The sequence below is a fragment of the Cololabis saira genome, chromosome 12, assembly GCF_033807715.1.
Source record: "Cololabis saira isolate AMF1-May2022 chromosome 12, fColSai1.1, whole genome shotgun sequence".
NCBI classification, from domain to species: domain Eukaryota; kingdom Metazoa; phylum Chordata; class Actinopteri; order Beloniformes; family Belonidae; genus Cololabis; species Cololabis saira.
This window is the reverse complement of record NC_084598.1, coordinates 25,817,463-25,836,493: the sequence shown is the minus strand read 5'-3', so window position 1 is coordinate 25,836,493 and position 19,031 is coordinate 25,817,463. Positions and strand designations below refer to the sequence as shown.

The window sequence follows — 19,031 nt, the reverse complement described above, 5'->3', positions numbered from 1 at the left end:
ACATCTATCAGAGATTTCAACAATCATTAAAAAGGAATAATAATAAAGTGTGCTTGCAGGAAAACCACAATATTTTCTGCGTGGACAGATGTAAAAGCACAAGTCTTATGAATAAGTAAAACATAATTTATGTGTTGAAAAAATGTTTTAGCTTTAAAAATTGGGACAAAATTTGAGATAAGACTTTGTTACCAAATTCACAGGGAATTCACAAGTAGGTGCATACGTTTTATAAGTCTGCCACTTTATTACACCTGGAATATTCACAACTTTAAATAAATTACATCAATGAAATAATAACAAAAGAATCGTTTTGTTTTCATAGGGATATGTTTAAAGTATAAGATCATGAAAATATATTTAAATTAGATTTATAAGACATTTAACCGTATAGTCTGTCTAGAGGGCAACAATGATGTGTTAATGAAGACAATACCATACAAGATAGAATAAAATGAAAATTCCTTTATTTTTTTAATGTTTTGAATTTTTTTCTTTTGTGGCATGTTGCATATTCAGAAATGAATACATTATTTTATCTTTTATCCATTTCATTATTTAGTTTCATATTTTCTTTAACAGCCATGTTTGCATAAAATGCAGAAAAACTAAACAACAACCAAAAAACTTTCCTTGTGCTTAAAATGTATTTTTATGTATATCAAATGCTCTATTCTCAGTTATTTATTTCTCCCCCCTTTTTTTTCATTCTACAACTCAAGGTCTCAATCACTGTCCGCAACTTTATTGTTCCTTCAACTGTAGACAACGACGATCGACAACGATCTGACGTTATTCCCTTTGAAATGGCGTTAGTCCCGTTAAATACGATGTTATTTTTAGTTATTACACTCGTTTAGCTCGCTTCAGATTGAACTTTTCAAGGCCCACTGTTATTATCAGGACACGGCCTTCATATTTGACAATTAGTGGGTCGATAAACAAAAATGTGGTGAAGTAAATCGTTAATGTTTGATGTTGCATAATAAGGCCGCAGCGGCCCCCGAGCTTGCGTAGGGATTACAGCCGCTCTTCAATGCTTGGCCCGCCGCAGCACTGCAGTTCGGTGAGTCGCAAGCGGTTGCTCGCTCAGTGTAGCGGACAGAGTGGGGTTCCTTGGTTAGAATTAACACTTTGCATAAGCTTTATGAAACGTGCCTTTCACGCATGAAGAAGATAATTTATCTTAACTTGTAAAAGTGTGCATCTTTCTAAAAGTGCTGGTTAGCTGGCCACATCGTTAGCCACCACGGCTAACGTTAGCCACTTGCTGTAAAACATTTCCCTGCAGAGTAGCCGTTATAAACGTTATAAACTGATTAGTTTATATGTTATCAACTCTTAATCATTGGGAACTCTGATTAATTTCTGTTCAGGCACAAAATATCTCTGTTTATATTTCCAATGCAAGTATACACACACACACACACACACACACACATATATATATTATATACACACACACAAATTCCTTTATGATATTATGAAGCGTAAAGACGTTTCGTTGTTAAGCCATCTAAATAAACATGCTGCAGATTATGACAGGACAAGGTTATACCACGTTACAGACTTGGTAATACCCTACTTATTGTTATGGCTGGAGACTAACTTTTTATTTTATTCTTTTTGTCCTGCTTTCTTGTTTTAATAGGTTTTCAAGTCAATCCCAGCAGACCTCTCTAACAGCAACAGCAATCCTAAGTGAAGAGACATTCCTAAAGTGCAGTCCAGTTCAGTTTTAACATTAGTGTTATAAGTTTTTGTTTTTTTTTACACACATAAACACACCCAGCATGGCATCAGTGCCACTGTACTGCTTGTGTCGCCTGCCATATGATGTCACACGCTTCATGATCGAGTGTGATATTTGTCAAGACTGGTTTCATGGAAGGTAGGACATTTTTAGAAAAAAATGTTTTTGGGTTGATCATATTTTAACTGCGAAGTTTGAAATATATTGTTGTGTTATTGTATAATTACGAGTGGTATAAAATGTGTTGGATTCATTTATTCAGCTATTCGATATACTGTGTTTTTGTAATGTTTTGATTATTTCTTTTCTGTAGCTGTGTTGGAGTAGAGGAAGACAAAGCAGCTGAGATTGACCTATATCACTGCCCAAACTGTCAGGTCACCCATGGACCATCTGTCAGTATGTATTTTTTTTTATTTTCCCCGTTTTTTCACATTTTAGTATATAGTTCCAGTGAAGAGGGACTATGCAAGGGAGTAAGAGAACTATAGACTGCTGTTTGAAGGCATTTACACCCAATTTACTGTTGATTACCGGGCTATCAAACTTTTTAATGTTGTTATGTATAATGCTTATGTCACTGGGATGGTCATTCTGTCATTGTTTTCTTGTGAGACTTTACTGGTTGACAATTTTTTAATCTCTTCTTTCTTTTTTTTTTGTCAGTGCGCAAACGTCGTGGAGGCAACAAGCAAATAGATGGAAGCACTGGGGTTGGAAGAGATCCAAGTCGGCCTGTTAAGACAGGGAGCCCACAGTTTGTAAGGGAGCTACGGAGCCGCACCTTCCCCAAGTAAGGTCCTTGCATAGTCATGGCAGAAGTTAATTATTTGTCCAGATGTAAATGAGGAACAAATTCTGATGCTATATAAGATGCAAAATTAATGAAAAAAAGCAGAGAAAAGTTTCCCAATGTCAGTGGAAACAGAAGAAGCCATCAAGTGACCCCCCTGTTTAAGATATCATATTGACCTAGTATTTGTACATTATGATTCGGGAAGCAGGTGTAACCTCTGTGTGTGGGTAAAAATAGGGCTGAATTGATGCAGCTAAACATGTGACATCACACAGCGATCGCGGTGCCATCGTTAGGACCCACTTCCAATATGCCTTCTATCTGCTGTGCCTTGGGCTGTGATAACAGCAGATCTCAAAGAAATGGCTCAACCTTTTACAATATCCCCCAAAATCCTGGATGGTTTTGCTGCCATCAGGAAGGATCACTGTACCCAAATATCGCTAAGACCTTTTTATGCGTGTGGTGTCGATAATCCAGGGCCCCGGCTGGCCAGAGGGGGCAGAGGGGGTCCAGGACTGTTGCATGTTTTTGAGGGTAGCTCAGGAGTCTGGTGGGGGCCCCTTGCTCGCTTCCCTGATGCCCCGGTCTGACCTCACCCCTCATTGCAATATATAAATTACCAATTCTAACTCTAATAATTTTTCCTGGCATTATCATGATATATTGTTTCATAGTGTATTATTATATTAAGTTATGAAATCTCATGGGATGTTAAACTATAATATTATGATATTGTTATATATTATAGTATGGTGATATTATTTTGTTATATGTTATAATATTATAAAAATGATTATGTTATATTAGGATATTACTATATTATTACGCTATATTTATATTATATCCTGCTACACCACTCTATATGATAATTATTTATTTGTTTACTTATTTATTCTCAAATTAATATTCTTAATTTATGTATCTACTTTCATCATCTTATTTACACACACACACATACACACACACACACACACACACACACACACACACACACACACACACACACACACACACACACACACACACACACACACACACACACACACACACCTAGATACATTTCATTGTTATAAAAAAAAAAAAAAAAAGCTACCCAAGGGAACACGGGGAGAACATGCAAACTCCACACAGAAAGGCCCTTTCCAACACCACGCAGGGTGCGCTGAAGTCATGGCTGCACTACCAGCTGCGCCACCGTGCCCCTCGATTTTTATTTGTTTTGAGAATCCCTTCCATTGCCAAAGCAAAATTGGTATTGTAACTAGAATATTGATATCGTATCGGAAATCGTATCAACTGGGACCCAGTGTATCGGAATCGTATCGGGAGGTCAGTGATGATACCCAGCTCTAATCATCTGCTGCTTTAGTCATTTGACCATTTTTTTCAACAGCGGTAGCGACAATCGTAATAATTTCTCAAAGACTAAAGATGTTTTTGTCCATCTTCTTAATGTTGTGATTATCTTTTATCGTTTTGAAGAGAAATCTCACCGACGGCTCTAGTTGAACGGCCCGACAAACCATCTCAGATCGCGCTGTTTTCTTTACCGAGATCACAAGAAAATCAGAGCAGTGATCTCCTCTCCATCCTGTGTTGCTGTCTTGTTTATTTATCTTTACTCCACCAACTCGAAATATTGAATCACTTTTCTAAGCGAACGACGAGAACGCAGTTCAAACAGCAGGTGTATCCGCCCCTTTAATCTGATTGGTTTACGAGAAAATAGTCACCCACGTGGGGTGCGCTCTTATGATTGGCTGAAACAAAGGAAGACATCTGGTTGGTTGCAGATCCTTCCGTGTTAAAAAAAAACGTATTTGTGGATCGAGTCACGTCAGGGGAGTCTCAAAAGTCACATGCAAATCCAGCACAGCTCACAGACAAAAAAACATTTGTAAATCAGTTTATAATTTGTGTGTGCATCAAAAATACATTTGTGTATCTTGTCCTACGCACGTGTGAATCGGTCTGTGCATTTGCGGATCTTGTCCTGTGCATTTGTGAATTATAAGACTGTTCTAGCCCCATATTATTATACCCCATCAGCCTATACAAAAATGAACATGATGGGGTAACCTTAATACTTTGACATTTTATCACCACTTGGTTGACTGCATTATAGTCAACCAAAGTAGCTCTTTTATAGATGTTCCATAGTTTTTCATGTTTGGCTGAGAACATATCTTACTTTGGTAAAAGTGTGAAGTATTCAATATTTTATACCTTTTGTTTTACTTGATCACAATTCTTTTATAAACATTTGTTTCTGTTCTGGTTACAGTGCAGATGAAGTCTTGCTAAAGCCATCAGGGGCACAGCTGACTGTTGAATTTCTGGAAGAGCATTCATTCAGTGTTCCTGTTATGGTGTTGCGACGGGATGGCTTAGGCATGACCCTTCCTCCATCGTCTTTTGGCGTCACTGATGTAGAGCACTACATTGGTAAAGTTCTGAAATTTTCCGCACATGATTTGAATACATAGCATTGTGGTGTTTTGATATCTTTACACGTATTGCAGAAATTATATTTGGGTTTACTTTTTGGAGTTACTTTTTGGAGTTGATATAGATGATAAATGATGTTTTGTTTTTCATAAAATCTTTTCAATTGTAGGTGGAGATAAAGAGATTGATGTGATTGATGTGTCTCGGCAATGTGATCAGAAGATGCGGTTGGGAGACTTTGTTGAATACTACAACAGCCCTAACAGAGATAAAGTCCTCAATGTCATCAGCCTGGAGTTCTCTGAGACTAGGTGCATAAAGAGTTTGACCTAACGAGTACTGTTATCAATATTGCTTCTTAAAATCATTTTGTAAATGTGTAAGCTGTGCTGCTGAAAACTAAATGAACTAAATGTATGTGCTGGACTTGTTTAAGGCTCTCAAACTTGGTGGAAACTCCCAAAATTGTGAGGAAATTGTCATGGGTAGAAAACCTCTGGCCTGAAGAGTCCGTATTTGAACGCCCCAATGTGCAGAAGTACTGTCTCATGGGAGTGAAAGATAGCTACACTGACTTTCACATCGATTTCGGAGGCACCTCAGTCTGGTACCATGTCCTGAGGGTGAGAGGAAAAAAAAGATTAGTTCATGTTTTAGAAACTTAGAAGTGTGTGTGTGTGTGTGTGTGTGTGTGTGTGTGTGTGTGTGTGTGTGTGTGTGTGTGTGTGTGTGTGTGTGTGTGTGTGTGTGTGTGTGTGTGTGTGTGTGTGTGTGTGTGTGTGTGTGTGTGTGTGTGTGTGTGTGTGTGTGTGTGTTTACTTGTGTGTTTTTTTTAAAGCTTTTGTCTGTGTACTTTTCTCAGGGTGAGAAAATATTCTACCTGATTTCTCCCACTCCAGCGAATCTTGCACTTTTTGAGCGATGGAGTTCTTCATCTAACCAGAATGAGATGTTTTTTGGAGACCAGGTCGATATGTGTTACAAGTGTTCTGTCAAACAAGGAAACACCCTTTTCATACCAACAGGTAAGGCAGTGTGTATAGAAAAATGGTTTAACTCCGGCTGAACTAGAAAAATGTTGAAATTATGTAGGTGAACCCTAAAGTAATGCTGGGTTCGTCACTGCGATGTCGGTGGTCTCAGATGAAGGATGTAGGAAAAACCAGCCATAGTAGCTCAAAAACACTGGTCGTACATCTCACAGTGAAATTGGGGCAGAGATGAAAAACAGAACCATCTTTTGACCAGAGACCAATATCAAGCATTGCCAGGAATCTCACGACTATATCTACTGACTCCGTAGTTACAAAGCAACTTGAGATTATATACTAATGCGACCCAGCGCAAATCCTTGAAAAAAATGTGAAACATATAAGCTTTATGAGACTGAGAAATAATTAGATTTGGTGGAGTTGTGTTAACAGAAGTTAGCACTATGAACACATTACAAATTGTTGCATGTTGCATCTGTTGCAACAGGCTATAGATGCCTGGGTTACATCAAGGTATACCATCTGCTCTCTTTGAAAAAGCCGTCATCCAAAGTTCTTGTTTGTTTTCTCCTGAATCATGACGGAGAAGACATTCTACTTTGCTGTTTGTTTGTTTGTTTTTTTTTTTTAGCATTTTTGGCATACATCAAAGCTACTGCAGAGTGGATCATTTTCTCTTTTTGTTTGTTTACCACTGTGCAACCTACATCAAGTTGCATCAGGTCTTAGCCTATGACACAAGGGGGCATCATCGACACCAGTCTGAACACACTGTTCTTGATTGAACAGATCCAAGTTGTACAGTGTGGATTGCATTGATCTTAAAAGACCGTGTGAATCTGGCCTCAGGCCAGCAAAGTGTTGTTCCATTACCTTTTTTATTTGTTGTGTTTTTTCTTCATTGCTCTTTTAGAAAATATTTTTTTTGTCTGTTTATTGTTTTAAAGTTATGACGGGGCCAAATCAGAAAGAAAAAAATATGTTTGCAAATTTTACCAGATGCAGTGTGGGTATGGTTTGAATCGGCTTAGACTTATTTCACGTGTTTGATTTCCAGGGTGGATTCATGCTGTGCTGACTCCAGTGGACTGCCTGGCCTTTGGAGGAAACTTCCTGCACAGTCTTAACATTGACATGCAGCTGCGGTAGGTTTTCTCAGGACTAATTTTGACTTAACATATAACTTTATAACTTTTTGTTCAAAAAATTAATAGTATTTGAACATCATTTATGAATATGAATGTATCGGGAGGGTAGTAGTAGTATTTCCCTGATATACATTTTTGCAACTTGGGACTTCTGTAATTACTATTGCAATGTAAATATTCAGGCAACGAGACATATGGCATAGCAAAGCAGAGTACATTTCTGCTATTGAGACAGCAAAGGTAGCTATATACTTCCCAAGGTCAGAGCTGATGGTGGTAAATGAGAAGGCAACTATTCATTGAAACTAAGTGGGAAGTCGTATCTTTCGACGAAACCAACGATATATACCAACTGGCTGTTAACAGGTAGTGACTAGCAAGTTACAGATAAGAGTAAAGAACTGTAGCTCTGCAGTAAAACTAGATTTGAAGTAAACCCGGGGGAAGTGTAAAATCACTTCAGCCCATTATGTACTCAAAAATCTGAATAGTTTTGTTGGTATCCCAAAATCAAAGAATAGTGCAGTTTCCTTTAAACTTTCTGAATTTACAAGTGATGCTGTTAAGATGTTTTCATGCATTGTATTTCCATGTAATTACTTGTCCCTGTATGGTCTTTGGGTTAGCAGCTTTTTTACAAACCCGTTCATGGTTGTGTGTATAAAGAAGCAAACTGTGCCAAATGTAACACATTAGTTTCTGTTTTCCTGAGCTGGAGTTAAGTTTTAATGCTCTTCAAAGAAAGCATGATATTCTATGGTAATACATGTAGGGGATGACAATAAACCCACAAGCTCTGCATGTTTGCTCACTCTGGGATATTTAATTCTATAAATCTGAAGGTTCACAATTTGTACACACTCCAAATCACAGAGCAGCTAGAGATGTGAACAATAGTTGTTTTAAATCCCATCTAATTGGTTACAAACCTTGGCAAGATTCTGACCAGCCGAGCCAGGAGCTGATTCAGTGTTGCATGAATAAACATTTGAGCTACCTCTCCTGAGTTGTCTCCTTTTCTTTCTTTTTTTTTCCGTCAGCCTCTGTCAGATTGTACATTTGTTATTACACCAGCAAATGGCGGCAAGCACAATCCTCACGCTTTTCCTGTTATATCAAATTAGTCAATTTTCTCAGCATAATAGAAAATTACAAAAAAGATATGCACATTGGGTTGAAATTACACAACTATAGGCATCAAATATGCAAGGTATTATGATAACTTTTGGTGTGCACCCCTGTTTATGTGATCAACAATGTAGAACATAAACACAGTTTTCAATACTTGAATAAACTTATCTTTGAGATCAATAGAATTCTTGGGCAAGAATATGGGCTTTTCAACCTTCATAGTAATCTGTATTTCACTCTTTTTTACTGCACTGTGCCTAAGATATGGAGACTCAAACACGTGGAAACTCAAATATAAACTTGATTCCATGTACACAAGAAAACGTATCCATCTCCACAGAAGCAGTCTGCACATTCTTGACCAAAACTGTCTGACTTGTCTCATCTTTAGGGCATATGAAATAGAGAAGAGATTAAGCACAGCTGACCTGTTCAAATTTCCAAACTTTGAAACAGTATGTTGGTATGCTGGGAAACACCTTCTTGATACCTTTAGAGGTAAGGAAATTTATATAATTGTCCATGTTTTGTGTTCATGCGAGTTCCTTCTATGCCATGTGTTTGCTGTTTATATTATGATTTTACTGACTTTGTGTTATACTAACAGGATTGAGAGAAAATCGCAGACATCCAGCAAGTTATCTTGTTCATGGAGCTAAGGCCCTGAACAATGCCTTCCGTGGCTGGACCCGTAAAGAGGTAAAATCGTACACTTTTTACCTTATTACCTTACTATAATTATTCATTAACCTTACTTTTTGGGATACCGGTATCTTTTTTTTTTTACCAAACTTCTCTTTTTTTTCTCCTCTTAAATGCATGTTTTATTTTTTGTTAGTAATTAGTTTGATTCTGAGTCACTTTTATACAAACTTCAATATGGCGTCAATTCAATGCCAAATGTTAAACTTCAGTATTTGGATATTTTGTTAAGTAACTGTAAGGCTTTTCAAAGTAAAAAAAAAAAAAAAAAAAGGCCAGACATTCTGTAGCATTCAAATCATGCATAAGTATGACAAATGCATTCTATTTGAAGTTTTTTCAGGCTTCTTGTTTTAAGACAGTAAGAGTTGAAACCTTCAGTTTTACATTTTAAAGTTGACTGCATATATGTTGTTAGGTGTTTGTCAAAGCACAGGTTGCTATCAAACCCAACACCCACATTTTTTGCTACAAATTGGAAAAGTTTTTGTTGGAAACCATCAGATTTTTAGTCATCTCATCAAACTGCTAAGAAGCAGGGAGCCATATTTCCCACTATTTCAAACAATTTATTTTAAATTAATTTCATTATGTGTCATAGTAGCTAGGAAGACTAGCTCTTGCCAAGGCAAGAGCTAATGGGGATCCAAATAAACAATAAAGCAATAGTATTTGTTAAAGGGATAGTTAGTAGTAACATTCTATTAGTAACTTTGCCAAATATTCTGAAGGATAAGTGATTTTTTTCTGTCTACACTCAGGCCTTAGCAGACCATGAAGTGGAGATACCTGAAACCATCAACACTCAGACACTAGTGAAGGACCTGGCTAAGGAGATTCGTCTAGTTGAGGTAAAGAAAAAAAGAAAAGATAACTCAAATTGATGATCTCATCATTTCAGACATGTTTGTAAAAAAAAAATAATAATTATTTCCTTAATACGTTTTACTTTTTCTTAGGATATCTTTCAACACAATATTGGCCGGACTGGACCTCAGTTTCCTGGTGCACCACTCGCCAAAGCTGCTATGAGTGCTTCTCAAAACTCTGGACGTCCTCCTGGAAAAAAGAAAGGGCCCAAACCCAAGGAGTTCTTAGGTAGTCTTGGGTCTCCAGGAACCAAAAAGAAGAGTCAGAAAGGGTCACTGAAGGCAGAAGCAGGAGAGCTCGACCTGATTGAGATCCATACCAAACATACACTCAAGAAATTTCAACCTGGCAAGTCCAAACACAAGAACAAGGTATGAGGTTTGCAGCCATTCATAACAAAATTGAATTATTCTTATGCATTTGTTTGTGTCAAAACATTTTTATATTTTTTTTGCAAATGCTTATATTTGAAATTTGTCTTTCCAGTTGGAGCTGCCCTTGGAGGAGTTTGAGGGAAACTTAAAAAAAAGCAAACTTAAACTAGTCCTGACAAATGGAAAAATACAAGGGTAACAATTATAGTTATTTGGAGTGTGTGTCTTTGATTTTCCTGTATTGAGAAGGTATTTTTTTTACGTTATTTTTACCATGTCAATATTTTTTGTTATAGTAAGAAAGATGGAAGTAGTAACGGTGCAGGAAGTACTGGAAGATACAAGCATCTTGTCACAGATGGATCCAGTGCTTCTGACTTCGAGTCTGAGGACGAGTTGCAGATTGATGAAACCCCACCTCCGCGACGTAAGGGTGGACCCGGCAAGAAAAAGGGACTAAGTAGTACGTATTTGATTTTAACTGTTGGTAGTTAAGTTATGTGTTATAACTGCATAGCTGCTGCTAATGGACTCTGTTAAAATGTTCCTCCAGGTCTTCCAAGGAAGCTGCCGAGAGCCAAACCCTGTTCTGACCCTAATCGCATCAGGGAGCCAGGAGAGGTTGACTTTGACATTGAGGTGAGTTTTTTTCTTTGATGACTCAATCACAACTTGTAAATCCAGTTGTGGATGCCCTGTCATTAACTACATGGGAAATGTTTGAATAGTTTTTACTTAAATGTTCTTATGTTAAGCTTATTGCTCTGGTGGCTTTATGAAGATAATTTCATTGTGGAAAAAGATATTGTTTTCAAAAGTGTAAGATTAAATGAATTAATGTAAAAGAAAGCCAAGTAGATCGTTTTTTTTTTGTTTTTTTTTTATAACCTTTAGTTAACCAGGAAAATCCCATTGAGATTAAAAACCTCTTTTCCAAGGGAGACCTGGCCAAGATAGGCAGCAGCAATTACAACACATAGTTATAAATGACGGAAAACACCAACAGATAAAATACAATTTAAAATAAAGTTAAAAAAGAAAACAAATCACAAAAAACAGGTACATGTAATGGAGTCGGCCTCAAGTATTTTCAATTTAGATTTAAAATTTCTCCGAGAAATTAACCCTGTTAGCCCCCAGTCATATTGTAATATGTTCCAGGCTGAAGGAGCAGAATAAACAAAGGCTCTTTTGCCCAGTTCAGTACGGGCAAAAGGAATAGAGAGCAACAGGTAGTCTTGTGAACGTAGCAAGTAAGAACCAGGACTTATCTGTACAATCAAGGAGCAGATGTAAGAAGGCAGCAGACCAAGCATTGCCTTATATATAAAAGTATACCAATGACTGAGCCTTCGGGTGGCCAGAGAAGACCATCCAACCCCAGAGTATAACTCACAGTGATGTGTCAATGGTTTACAATTTGTAATGAACCTCAGGGAAGCAGAATATGCAGTATCGATCATATGAAGACATTTAGTAGAAGCATTAATGTACAGAATATCTCCATAATCTAGTGCTAGTAAAAATTTTAGCAGCAACAAGTTGCTTCTTAGCATTAAAGGAAAAACACAGCTTATTTCGAAAGTAAAAACCCAATTGTATCCTCAGTTTCTTCACAAGTTTCTCTATATGCTGCTTAAAAGTGAGGGAGTCATCGATCCAGACACCTAGGTATTTATATTCATGTACAACCTCAATTGCATTTCCCTCAAGAGTGGTCACTGAGGGGATAACCTGTGGCCTGATCCTAGAATTGGAGAACAGCATAAGCTTTGTCTTATCTGCATTGAGAATGAGCTTCAGCTGATGTAATGAATGCTGGACAACAGCAAAGGCTTTCTGCAAGGATTCAATGGCCTTAAGCAGAGTAGATTTGCAGCAATAAATAATTGTGTCATCAGCATAGAAATGTAAATTAGCATCTGTCAAATTTAGACCCAAGTCGTTAAATAGTCGTTATAAATAATAAATAAATGTAGTAATGTATGCAATATCTTACCTAAAAATAGTTGTTTAAAAGTAGTGATAAATAAACACCATATTAATTATATTGCATCTCATGGCTAATGGTAACAGTTGCATGTATGTGTATGTGACTTCAGGAAGACTACACCACTGATGAAGAGGCACTGGCGGCCCACGGGGTGAAGGGTGGTGCAGGCGGTATTCTTGATTTATTAAAGGCCAGCAAGCAAGTGGCTGGCTTAGACTCTGGAACACTCAGGTTGGATTGCTTTGATCATTTTTGATTTCAATGCCTAATGGTATTCTACAAAATATGCATTTAAATGTTTATATTGTAATGGGATTTAGTAAATTTTTGGTTAGTTGTGTTTGAAACTATACATCAGTAACACCTCTTTTAAAAAAAAAAAAAAAAAAAAAAAGTCAGCAACAGTAGAAGTGACTTGAGCAGTTTGTTGACATGATCAATCTGTTGTCATGAGAATTCAACAATCTTTGAAATTTGAGTCAGTGCTTCAATTTGGATTTGTTTCTCAGTGAGGAAGCTCCAGCCTCCCCCAGCACTCGAGACGCCATCCAGGGTATGCTTTCCATGGCCAACCCCCCTTCCTCGTCCTCCTCTTCCTCGTCCTCATCTCCCTTATCTATCTCTGGAGGCTTGACAGAGGGATTGGGAGTTGTCAAAGAAAAGGGTGGCAGAGCTGTTTGGGTAACCGGAGGGGTAAAGAATACAGCAAATCCAGACAAGAAACCTGTCATCCGGCGACCTGGAAAACGCCCAATTAAAAGGCCAGCTCGTCATTTGAGTGATGAAGAGAGCCCAGATGAACAAGAAACACTGGGAACCTGTTTTAAAGATTCAGATTATGGTAAGCGACACAGTGACTTATCGAACATACTGCAAATACTTCCTATTTTAATAATGACTGTTTATTCCTTTTTAGTCAATGATAAGTTGTAATAATCAATTTTATTTTTTTTAGTTTACCCTTCGTTAGAGTCTGACGAAGATGACCATAACAGCAAGGCTAAAATGAAGCGGAAGAAAAACTGGGATGACACACCTTGGAGCCCTAAAGGTACCTATTTAAATTGAGCACCCTGGTTACATTTTCTTTCTGACTTTTGGATGGTTGCTCTTTCAATAAGTTATTTCCACCAACAGCAAGGGTGATGCCCACCCTCCCCAAACAGGAGCGACCAGCCAGGGAAGGGGCAAGAGTCGCCTCTGTAGAAACTGGCCTCGCAGCAGCTGCTGCCAAGTTGGCACAACAAGTGAGTTTAGAAAGAAAACACGTTAGTCGTAGAAGTATGCTCCAATTGAAAAATGTGGAGTAGAAAACGTGAAGAATCTTGGTTATTTTTTGTTATAATTCAGGAGCAGCAAAAACCTGCTAAAAGGAAGTACACCAAAAAGCAGCGTCCTCCTGCTCCTGTGGTCACTCTTCCCCCTGTACAAAGTGAGCCCACTCCGCCCTCCCCTCCACCTGCTTCAGAGTCTGCAGCAGATGTTAGCCCAGACAGAAGGATGGATTATTACTCGGCAAGTCTGATGGACCATGAATACACAGCCGGACCGGGACCATTTGGCTCTGGAGGTCCTAGGGGCAGTGGAGCCATGGCTCCTGGCGTGTTTCTCACTTCTCGAAGACCTTCACTGTCACCACAAAATAGCAGCTCTCATTCTGGTGCATCCCCTGCAAGTTTAAGCAACCAAGGCATAACAGGAGTTGGTCAAGGTAAGCGCAAAACTTACAGCTTAACATAAAGATTAACATGAAAGGTTAGGTATTTCTTTGACACCTAATATTTCATCTCTCCTTTTTATTTTAAATCAGGCAAACGTCCAAAGAAGGGACTTGCTACTGCAAAGCAGAGACTTGGAAAAATTCTGAAAATTCACCGCAATGGTAAACTTCTCTTGTGAGAGAAATTGGAAATCTTACTGGAGACATGGTAGGAATGAAGAAAAGGCCTCTGTGAAGTACGTCTGAAGGACTTGGAGATGGCGATCTATATTTGTACTTTTGATAAATTTGTTTACTATTTTTCACTTGTTATCACACCTCATCATATCTTGTTCTGCCCAACTTCACTTATCCATATCTACATTAACGTATTGCAGAGGCATCTCTCTCACTTAAAGGGCTTTTATACACCAAACCAACATGAAGACCCAGGGGCAACAAAAGAACCCCACTTGTTTCTTCTTAAATTACCCAGGTTTAAGTTAAAAAAGGAAAAGAAACAAAAAAATAGTTCCCTTTTACATGCTGCAAAAGTGGCATCCAACTGAAGTATGACTTACATCTGTGCAGCTTTGCAACTTTGAAGTGCAAAAGGGAAAACTAGTCTTTACATTTGTTTTAAGAAAAAAAGAAATATAAACAAAGTAATTTTTGGTTAAGGTCAGTTTGTTCTCAATTTCATGTCTTAGCATTCAACATAGATCTAGCTAAGTTGGCCATGTTTTAAAGTGTCAAGATGCAAAAATGTGTATTTTAACTCAAAATAATGCATCATATGGATGGTTATGTACATGTATGCTTTTATTCCGCATGAATGAACATGGAAGTACAAAACCAAAGGGGCATTGTATATGAAAAAAGACAGACATACACTACAGATTCCATCAGTGTGTTTGTCGGCTTGGTGTATAAGGGCCCTCAAGAAATTGCTGTAATGTGCTGGAGGCACATTTAATGTAGTAAATATTTTTTCAGTTTCACATATCTTTCATTATCAATAGGAAATTGTGTGAATCATTTGCAAAGGCATGAAAACTTAATTCGCACAGGTTGTCAAAACTTTATTTTGAATTTATTTTTACAGAAATAACTGATGTTTTTTTAGACGTTGTTTTTATATGACATTAAACTGTCAATTATCAGTTTTAAAAAGGGAAAGAAAACTCATTATATTGTCTGGTCATTTGTAATGTTTGCAAACATACATAGTCAGAATTTTAGTATTATACTCAGCTGCATTTTGTTTTCTTCTTCATAAACCATATGCAATTTGTTTGACAGGTAGATTTTAAAGCAGCTGTGCAGACATTAAACTACATTAAATGATCCTTGCAGCTCTAAATGTGACATTCAAAGTATTTAACTAATTTCACAACAACATATGGGTCTATTTATTTTTTGCATATTTATTGAACATGGCAGGACGTTGAAAATCCCTGGGTTGTTTTAAATTAGCATGTTTTTGCATCCACACCATGGGCTGTACTTAAATTAGCTTTTACCCACTTAAAATCTAAACTAAATCTGCGTCAATTGCTCTGTTAGAAATTTTTTGTTCAGGTTGTCATTGTAAATATTTGTTTTATATACGCACACATACTTTGAAAAGGCAGAAAAAATAGAACATTAGAATAGTATCCAGCATGTTGCTGTAATTTGAGCCCAAGAGTTGGCATCAGTCTTGGGTCAGATGTAGAGATGTGCTTTCTTATCACAGAATGTACTAGTCATAAAACATTGGAGGAGGTGTAGATTTAAATCAGTGAAAACTTTGTGAAGGTGCGGGGTTTGAATTTAGATGTGTGTATATATCTGTTGTAATTTAAGTTCTTTTATAGTTAAAAAAACAACTTTCAGATCTTTTGTAACTACTTGTACATGATATGATGCTGCACTTGGGGAAACATGATAGCTCTTTTTTTATATTTGTATGCAGTAACTGTCATGCTTTGTTCATGTTGTCTTGTTAGTGTATTATTGGAAGTGTGCTGGAAACAAATGCCCCTGGTAGATTTTATCCTTTTAGTTTTATGTTATTTGTTTATATTCTCCTTTGTGTTTGTGTATATTGTGTGTCTTAACATGATGTGCTTCAATTCGATCTGGAAAAGATAAAATTTAACTTGGGCTAAATTTTCTTTTTCATGGAATTTATTTGAGAACTAAACAAAAAAAAAAGTGATTTTTAAGGCAGAATGACTGGTTTTGTGTCTGCTCTACTTCACTCTACTAGGAAAGCCAGTTATCATCCCAGTTAAAATTGTATTTAGGAATTTTTCCAGTAGCAATGTCTTGTTGTATTAAACACATCTACACTTAATTTTCTCCTCTTGTTTAAGTAAATAATTAATTTGTGTAAAACAAGATGGTACTTTTTAATGGTAAATGTTGATTTTAGATTTCTCATTATTTTGTACAAATTGATGTATTATTTTCATACAAAAATGATTCCATTGCTCAGTTTTAGAGAGAAGTCATTGTTCAAAAAAATGAGGATCAACACATTTACATTTGTTTTTAGCCGTTTCATCCAAATTGTTTGAATACACTTTCATATTAAACTATATTTTTCATAAATCCCAGAGAATTCTGCCGTGTACTTTTCTGTGCACATTGACTTAAAATGATGAGGCTTGGAAGTAACCACTATAAGTTGCCTGGATAAATGAAAACATAAGCATTGTCTTTTACAACAATTACAAGGGAGTGCCCTGGATAAACGCCAATATTGTGTATTCTCGCGATATCTGAACTACCCTACCACACGCTAGTTCAAGATGGAGAGGCAGATGTAGCGAATTCGAGGTAAGCAGAAAGACTTGTTCGGAGTGATTTGGATTTTCACTGTCTTACGGTAGATTGCCGATTCCGTACAAGCCATCAGTGCTAATTCTGTGTCGACCTTCAAAACCAAGACCCCAAACTAGTTTGTTTTTTAAGGTAAAGTATGAATTCCCTGCAGTGTAAACCGCCATTTTTAATGTAGCCATGATCTCACGGATGGAGCATTGTGCGCAGCTCTAATTGCTAGCTAGTTAGCTCGCGCGAAGCCCCCAAACCTGCACGCCGGACGCGCTCAGGCTCGTGTTCCCTGTTGATAGGTATGAATGCAACTCTACAAGTCAAAGCCCGATCGTCGCCCACTGGATAATCAGCGTCTTTGCTTATAAGGACGCATATAACCGGTACGATTTCAAATGTGTGTCAAGTGGGGAAACTTGACTTTACATGAAGTGCTAACGCTAGCGGGGGAAGCTAAAGTGAAGTAACAAACGTTAGCCTGGACTGCTAGTAGAATCTGCTAACGTCATGTAACTAGCCGTAAACTCCGCCACGGTTAGCTCCAATACCAACTTCAACTGCGTAGTCAGCTACGTGAATTCCTAAAAAGCAACTTTAATCAATGCGGATGCATCCACCTAAGCTAACTGGGAAGCCTCTGAACTGTAATAAAAGCGACTCCAGTGCATCTTATTGTGTAGGAATGTTTAACGCTCCCACTAGCATAACGCGTGAATTTGAGTAAAATACGAGGTTTGGAATCTGTTAACATGAAAAGGAGGAGCGGCACATTGTCAAATGGTTAAACAGTTGACTAGGATTTGCATATAAAGCATTCCTCGGCATGTAGATGAGCCTGTAAGCAAAAGCAGCCAGGGCTATTTTAATTCAGATGCCCAAGCCACATAGTTACACCTGCTCGACTACTTGTTAAAAGCACGTATCTAATCAGGCAATTGTGCCTGTTACATAGTACATAGAGGCATGTGATATGGCTGCAGAAGTTAACCTTTTGGGATGAGGTGGGGATTTTTATTCCCCCAAAAAATCTAATTAACCACAACCTGTTAGGCTGTAATCATGAACAAAATTTCAAGGTAACGTTACCAAGACCTGCTTGAATATTTGCCTCTTATAATTAAGCCTTGTCTAATAACAAAGGGACACTTCAGCCTGATGATGACTGACTCTAACTAAGAAAGGAAAATGTATCCACAGACTTGGTAAACGGAACCTGTGATACTGAACAGAATTTTGATCATCATCTTATTCCCTGACCATCACAGCTCGCATGGCAACAGGAGATGTGGACATACTGTGAAGAGCCTTGGTTATGTTTTTGATTGTTATGAATTAGTCTATAATAACATTATTACAAAATACATTTAACTTTGCGGCAGGGGATACTCCTAATTCTGGCCTCTTAGTTAATTAAATTAAATCATACACATTGTGATATGGCAGCAATTTAATTTCCATATAGTTAATTGTGATTCTTTAAAATGCAGAATGCACATCATATCAAATGTAGCATTGATGAAAGAGAGCTGGCCTATTCATAAGACTTATTGATCTCTCTAGCCAACTTGACTTACTTAACCAAAGCACGCATAGGTGGTTTATTACAGGCAAGTCTGAGTTGAGCAATGTTGCTTTGTAAAATACTTGTTAATTTGCATTTCTTATCAATTACATTTTTATAGCTGATAATGTTTTAGTCCCAAGACGTATTAAGAATGAATTAAAATTTAAAAAAAAGTCAATTTCGTAGGCTGAAGTGTTTACAATTTAAATGTAAGGAACATGTTAAATAGTTTAACAAATTGCCCCAACAAAACTTGTTTCAGTGGAAATAGAACTATGCTTTCCCAATACTGATTACAATATCCCTCTTTTCTTCTTCCCTAATTGTATACTGTAGCCAAGATAATAAATTCAGTATATATTTTTTTTCCTTATCTGCTCTCCAGTTATTTGTAAAAAGTTTTAAAATCTAAAAACGATGTTATACTTACAGTTACCAAGTTGCATGTTTTCTTAATTTGAGTTTTTTTAAACCTAATTTATTCTTTTCATGTATTTTTAGGTTGTTTAAAGGAACTGCAAAGAAGACTGAAGATGAGAATGATGGAGTTATTGAACCAAAGCAGTTTCTGGTAAGTGCCTCTAACATATTTGCTTTGTATAGAGGAATGGCTTGGTTAAACCACATACATTCAGTGCAGATTTAGTAATTTGCTGTCAATGTACCACAATGTAGCTCCGTAAGAGTGCTGTAAATTAATGTTATCTTGTAGTTAATATCACAAACGACACCATT

The 19,031-nt window shown here is 37.2% G+C and overlaps 2 protein-coding genes across 15 annotated transcripts in view; both read left to right on the top strand.

Annotated features, from left to right (window-relative positions):
* The first annotated feature begins 767 nt into the window (after positions 1–767).
* On the top strand, positions 768–16,445 carry phf8 (PHD finger protein 8). Its single transcript, XM_061736200.1, has 22 exons — positions 768–1,066; positions 1,652–1,891; positions 2,067–2,152; positions 2,420–2,546; positions 4,837–4,997; positions 5,170–5,311; positions 5,437–5,623; positions 5,863–6,025; positions 7,050–7,137; positions 8,663–8,769; positions 8,879–8,970; positions 9,735–9,824; positions 9,933–10,214; positions 10,330–10,412; positions 10,514–10,680; positions 10,771–10,856; positions 12,320–12,441; positions 12,720–13,051; positions 13,166–13,261; positions 13,348–13,457; positions 13,561–13,921; positions 14,021–16,445. The coding sequence occupies exons 2-22, from the start codon at positions 1,794–1,796 to the stop codon at positions 14,107–14,109; spliced, it is 3,069 nt and encodes a 1,022-aa protein (XP_061592184.1). The 5' UTR covers positions 768–1,066; positions 1,652–1,793; the 3' UTR covers positions 14,110–16,445.
* Positions 16,446–16,685: 240 nt separating this feature from the next.
* huwe1 (HECT, UBA and WWE domain containing E3 ubiquitin protein ligase 1) overlaps positions 16,686–19,031 on the top strand; it is a 50,628-nt gene continuing 48,282 nt past the window's right edge. For 7 of the 14 annotated variants that reach the window (XM_061736190.1, XM_061736192.1, XM_061736191.1 and 4 more), the window contains exons 1-2: positions 16,702–16,735; positions 18,798–18,867. The gene's annotated coding sequence lies outside the window, so the exon portion shown is untranslated. The other 7 variants (XM_061736199.1, XM_061736184.1, XM_061736194.1 and 4 more) reach the window with 5 other exon arrangements.